Source organism: Capra hircus, chromosome 18 (genome assembly GCF_001704415.2).
Source record: "Capra hircus breed San Clemente chromosome 18, ASM170441v1, whole genome shotgun sequence".
Lineage (NCBI taxonomy): Eukaryota > Metazoa > Chordata > Mammalia > Artiodactyla > Bovidae > Capra > Capra hircus.
Window position 1 is genome coordinate 13,139,462 of NC_030825.1, and position 6,681 is coordinate 13,146,142.

Genomic DNA, 6,681 nt, shown 5'->3' on the forward strand with positions numbered 1-6,681 from the left:
GGTCCCTGGGGCCAGCAGCCGGCTGAGCGCTGGGCGTCACTGCAGGCCTGGCCAGGCCCCCAGCTGGCAAACTGGTGCCCATGCGTCCTTCCTGCCACAGGCAACATCTGACGGAAGGAGCCCGCAGTTTGGGGGTTCTGTCTCCAGCCAGAGCCTGGGCGGCGAGGTGCTTTGGTGGGGTGGGCAGGTCTCAGGGAAGGGCCTACAACCTCACCCCCTCTTTGGTTGATGGGGGAGGCTTTGCTTGTCCTGTGGCCCAGACAAGCCATCGGGCTGATGGAAGCTGAGTGTGTCATCACAAACACGGGGTCCTCCTGGCCCTGCGAGGGCAGAGGCCATCTCTCTGCAGGCTGGAGAGGTGAGCTGAGGTGAAGTGGGACCCGCACAGCCCTGTGCATGCCTTCCCTGGGACTCAACAAACAGGAGTCACAGCTGGACTGGGGGTGCTGAGAGGTCTGGTCCTAGCCAACAGCTCCCTGTGGAGAGGAGACAATAAATAACAAGATTTATTCAGCTCCAGGCCAGGTGACTCAGATGGTAAAGAATCTGCCTGCCAGGCAGGAGACCTGGGTTCAATCCCTGGGTTGGGAAGATCCCCTGCAGAAGGGAATGGCAACCCATTCCACTCCAGTATTCTTGCCTGGAGAATCCCATGGACAGAGGAGCCTGGTGGGCTATAGTCCACGGGGCTGCAAAGAATTGTACACGACTGAGGGACTGAGCTGGAGAAGGCAATGGCACCCCACTCCAGTACTCTTGCCTGGAAAATCCCATGGACGGAGGAGCCTGGTAGGCTGCAGTCCATGGGGTCGCTAAGAGTTGGATACAACTGAGCAACTTCACTTTCACTTTCCTGCATTGGAGAAGGAAATGGCAACCCACTCCAGTGTTCTTGCCTGGACCCAGGGACAGGGGAGCCTGGTGGGCTGCCGTCTGTGGGGTCACACAGAGTCAGACACGACTGAAGTGACTTAGCAGCAGCAGCAGTAGCGCGACTGAGCACGCACACACGCAGGCTTAGTCAGTGACCGTCAGTCTCCAGCCCAAGCACACCGAGAGACAGGCTCTGCTAGAGGAGCAGGTCAGAGATGCGTGGCTCCAGGTCTCTCCCGGCAGTGTCTGTTTCTGGGGGTCTGACAGGTGCTCCCAGGTGGCTCAGGAAGCTAGCCTCATCAGAGGCCTTTCACAGGAGAACTAGGCAGGGTGGGCAGTGGGTGGGCGTGGGCATTCACATCCCTGTTCTCACTGATCACAGGGGTCCCTTGCTCACTGGCACAGAGGAGACTGACCTGTGTGCACAGAGGAACACCTCCCTTTCCACGATTCACTGGAATATTCTTCCTCATTCTTTTTTTAAAAACTTTGTTTATTTAGTTCTGGCTGTGCAGGGTCTTTGCTGCCGTGTGGGTCTTTCTCTAGTTGCGGTGCCCGAGCTTCTCACTGCTGTGGCTTCTCCCGTTGCCGAGCACAGGCTCTGGGGCGTGTGGGCTTCAGCAGTTCCAGCACGTGGGCCCTGTAGTTGTGGTTCCCAGGCTCTAGAGCACAGGCTCAGTGGTTGTGGTGCCCAGGCTTTGCTGCTCTGCAACATGTGGGATCTTCCTAGCCCAGGGATCCAACCATACTCCCCCACTGGCAGGCAGATTCTTCACTAGCGAGCCACCAGGGAGGCCCTGTTCCTCCTCTTTCTGAACATGGCTCCCTGTGGAGCCTGTACAGACAGCACCCACACCTTCTTGATACTGGACAGGGGGCTCACAGCCTGGTCTGGATACTCAGGTACACGAGAGGCATGAATGGAAAGGACGAGATGAATCAGCTGTGACCCAGGCCCCCAGGCTGAGGGTTCCCGCACCTACTGCCAGTCTCTGATCACCACCCAATCTCTGGACCCGCAAGGACGGGGGAGGGAATTGTAGGGAATAGCCGAGCCACGGGGTGGTATTGGCCAGGGACAGCTGTCCTGACCTGCTCACACTCTGGGGGGCTGGTCAACCCCTGCCACCGTGTCCTGGCTACCCCGCCCTGCTCTGCCTCCCACCTCCCGCATTTCCTTAGAGGGGCCGCCCTCCCTAGGAACTAAGCTCCTCCTGTGTCTGTGCACCTGCACTGAAGGGCCTGTGGCCAGGGCCCGCAGGCTGCTGCCTTCTGCTCCCCACACAGCGTCCAGAGGGCTGCGTGAGGGAAGGACTAGGGGTCAGCTGGGTTAGAGGCTGCCAGGTGCAGAGGCAGCTCTGAGCCCCCATCTTCCTGTAGGCCCAGCAAAGCAGCAGGGTCCACAGGGTGTCTGAGGCCATGCCCACACAGGGCTGGTCTCAAAGGCTTGGTAGACATATTGGGAAGAACACCGGGGGACCCCTTGCCAAAAATGGAGAAAGACTTCAGTTCCTCTGCATCCCAGGTTTCTCCCCATCTGCTTTGCTCCTCCAGTTCCCCAACCAAAATGCACTTCCCTCTTCTCTGCTGCCAGTCTGCTCCCCTCGCCAGGTCCTGGCCTGCCTCAGTTTCCCTCTCCTCACATGTGAGTGCTCCCTGGCGTGGGACTGTGTCTGCAGGTTTGTCAGCCCACCTGGGTAACCACTCCCATAATTACGGAGACCGCTGTCCCTCCTGGATGATCTCGTAATTCCCGGAGGAGCTGTGCTTTCCTCCTGGGGCTCCGGCGGGGACAGGGCCTGCTTGTTAAGGCACCCCGAGTCTCCTAGAGTTTTGAGAACGGCTTCCTTCCCTAGAAGTAATTTAGCAGAGAGCTTGGCTGCCGAGGGACAGCCATTTTACCAGCAGGATCAGCAAATGGCTTTGAGCTCCTCAGAGGCCTGCTGAGTAAATTCCAGACATTAGGGGTGATTAACAGAACAATGCGATTCTGGAAGGACTAGCTCTGAGCTGCGGGGCTGGACGAAGTGGGAAGCCAGAGCCTTAGAGGCAGCAGGTGACAGGACAGTCGATAGATGGTCATCTTCCTTAGAAGTCTCGTCGAGGGTCACGTCCTAAGCGGGCGGGGAGAGAGGCACAGCTGAGCTCCTCAGAGTGTGAGAGCTGAGTCGCAAGAATACCCCAGCCCAGCTGCTGCTTTGGGTGCCGGATGCCGTCATGTCACGTGAGACCATTCTGGGAGGGCGGGGACAGTGAGCTAGGCGAGGCTGGGAAGGGATTCTGCTTCTTCACATTTTCCTCCCTTGAGAACACTCTCCTGTTTTCAATTTGCTTCTCCTTTGATGACGTTAGTTGAGCATGTTTTCAACATTTACTGGCCACTTGGATATCTTCTTTGGGGAAACACCTGATCAGTTGGGTTGTCATTTTTCAAAAATTGGCCTAAATTTTTGTTTTGTTTTCGCCTAATTTTTAAAATATATTTGGATAGATATACCAAAGTCTTTGTTGGGTGGTCATATTATAAACATCTTCTCTGGTGCTGTGATCTTTTCACAGCTGTGCTTTTTTTCTTATTGAACAGAAGTTCCTGATTTTAATATAGTATAACTGATCGCTTCCTTATGTGTCCTGTTTAAAAATCTCTGCCTGAGGACATGTGAATATCTTCCGTCTATCTTCTGGAAAGCTTATTATTTTGCTTTTCATATTCAAACCAAGAATCCATGATATACCGCTGAAAGTGAAAAGTGTTAGTTGCTCAGTTGTGTCCAACTCATTGTGACACCGTGGACTGTAGCCCACCAGGCTCCTCTCTCCGTTTAATTTTCCAGGCAAGATACTGAAGTGGGTAGCATTGCCTTCTCCAGGGGATCTTCCGGACCTAGGGATCAAACCCGTGTCTCCTGTATTGCAGGCAGCTTCTTCACTGTCTGAACCGCCAAGGAAGCCCCTACACACCATCAAATACCTACCACTGAGAGGACCGACAACACAGAGCTGTTAAAGACATAGCGGAAGTGAGGGCAGCTGTTCCACTAGCAACGCCCCCTAAGAAGCTGAACATGCACATCCCAACTTCGACACACGATCCTGAAACATGTACACACGTGCACGAAAGGGCACATACAAGGACACTTACTGCAGCAAGATCTGCTGTGAGCCTGAGTCTGGAAGAACCCCAAATATCCATCTACAGAAAAATGGAGAGACTGGGGTTCAATGATACAGTGAAACGACACACAGCAAGGAAAATGCGTGAAACATTGCTGCACACGTGAACGAATCCCACAGACAGCTAGGACACACGCTGCACACCTTCAATCATACGAAGTCCAAAAACCAGGGGCAGAGTTACCCTGGGTTTAGGCGTGAGGGGCTCCTGGGTGCTGGAGCTTGGTGGTGGTTACAAGAACCTGAACCTGCCCATCTTGACCACTTGGTGAAAAATCACTGAGTTACATATTTGTGATTTGTCTGCTTTTTGGTCTATATGTTAGTCTTCAATAAGTTTTATTAAAAAATAACAAAAACCAAAAACCTCTTGCCAAGTATGTCTGAAATGGGAACACAGAGAACATTGGATGTGATTATAAAAGGGTGAACTTAATGGTTCTGGAAATGATTTCATAATCCAGAAAATATCAATCACATTTCTTTCAGCAAATTTAAATATAAGACTTCAGAATCCAAAAATAAGGAATCCCAACACTTGGAGGAAAGAATATTCAGCAGATGGGGAGACTTCAGATGACTCTGCTTTTTTCAGTTCATACCTCTGACTTTACAACAGGTCTCTGGAGGCAGGCCCTACACACATGGGGACTAGGTCAGGGCCCTGGGGACATAGGAGGCAGCTGCATGGAGGGCTCTTGCTACAGAGCCACCTCCTGAGTGTGGGAAGTACTGACGGGTTCAAGGTACAACTTAAAAATAATCAATAGGGGCCCCGCCTGCCGAGCCCGGGCTAGCAGTCCGGCGCCCCTCAGCTCGGGAGTGCTGGCTCCGCCGGCAGAGAAATGGACCAGTTTTGACAAGATGTAGTACTGCAGCGTGCCTGATGGATTATGTTCAGCCATGGCATCCGAACTTTGTAAGACGATCTCTGTGGCAAGGCTGGAAAAGCACAAGAATTTGTTCTTAAATTACAGGAATCTGCAGCATTTCCCATTGGAGTTACTGAAAGATGAGGGACTACAGTACTTGGAGAGACTCTACATGAAAAGGAACTCCCGTACAACCTTGCCAGAAAACCTTGCTCAGAAGCTTCCAAACCTTGTGGAACTGTATCTTCACTCAAATAACATAGTTGTGGTTCCGGAAGCCGTTGGGTCCCTTGTAAAACTACAATGTTTGGATCTTAGTGACAATGCCTTAGAAATCGTTTGCCCAGAAATTGGTCGTCTGAGAGCTTTACGTCATCTTCGATTAGCTAATAACCAGCTGCAATTCCTACCTCCAGAGGTTGGCGATTTGAAGGAGCTGCAGACACTAGACATTTCTACCAATCGTTTGCTAACTTTACCCGAGAGGCTTCACCTGTGCCTTTCTCTGCAGTACCTCACTGTGGACCGAAATCGTCTATGCTGTGTGCCGCGCCACCTCTGCCAGCTGCCCAGCCTCAATGAGCTCTCCATGGCTGGAAACCGTCTGGCATTTTTGCCACTTGATTTAGGTCGATCTCGAGGACTTCAATATGTGCACGTGGATAACAACATCCATCTGAAAGCTTGCCACCCTTTCTGTACAACAAAGTCATCGGGTGCAGTGGCTGTGGTGCTCCCATTCAAGTTTCTGAGGTGAAGCTGCTTTCCTTTTCATCCGGGCAACTAACCGTTTTCCTCCCTGCTGAGGAAGGCCGTAGGGACAGAGAAGGGTCATGTCCTGCCTCTGCAGGAGCTGGCCATGAGGACTCTGCATCATACCCACCACGCTTCTCTAAAAGATCTGGACTTTCTGTCTCCAGTCTCGTTACCCAGAAGTCTCCTGGCGCTGCTGCACTGCCCCTTGGGGCGCTGTCACCGGTGCAGCGAGCCCATGTTTATGATTGTCTACCCCAAGCTCTTTCCCTTGAGAGAGACGCCAATGGCAGGGCTGCACCAGGGGAGGACAACTGTGAGTTTTGTGGCTTACTGCTGCTCCACCCAGTGTCTGCAGACTTTTGACCTACTGAGTTGATAAACACTCAAGAGCCTCAGGAGTGGTGCCAGCTTGACACTGCAGTTGCCTGCATATCGCACACGGTGCGGCCAAAGGGGTGGAGAGTCCAGCCAGCCCAGCAGCCCTTGCGCCCTGCCACACTCGGAGACTACAGGACTCTGGAAACGTCACAATCGAGCTTCAGAACTGAAATGCCTTCCCCCAAGTTGGAATATATCCTCCCCCAAATTAAAAAAAAAATAATAATAATCAATAGGTCCTCCTAGGTTTAAGACACCTTGGGAAGCAGAGAAATTGTGGGATGTTGTTCTTGCCCTGCCGTCCTCAGTCCAGGGCTGTGAGATGGCTCAGAAGCTATGAGCTAGGCATCAACCTGCTTGCTTCCCATTGCTCAGATGTTTACAGCACACACATGCATTCTGGGCACAAAGTATTTTTAAAAAGAAAAAAAAAATCAAAGAGCTTCTTGCTGAAACGGAGTTCACCTAGGAGACCTGAGTCTTGCCAGGGCGAATCCTACAGAATCAAGATGCTGGAGCTGCTGACCTGCAGGATTACCAACTTCCCAGTGTTGGCCTGGTGGTCCAAGTGTTCTGGCACTGGCTGTGTGTGTGTACTGGGGTGGTCACTTCAGTTCTGAAGGTCTCA

The 6,681-nt window shown here is 52.5% G+C and overlaps 1 protein-coding gene across 1 annotated transcript; it reads left to right on the forward strand.

Moving 5' to 3' along the window:
- On the forward strand, positions 4,784 to 6,263 carry LOC102170467 (leucine-rich repeat-containing protein 28). The gene is given in 3 exon segments (XM_018061815.1): positions 4,784 to 5,599; positions 5,602 to 5,725; positions 5,727 to 6,263. Coding segments are annotated over 3 exon segments (1,098 nt in total). The 5' UTR covers positions 4,784 to 4,950; the 3' UTR covers positions 6,052 to 6,263.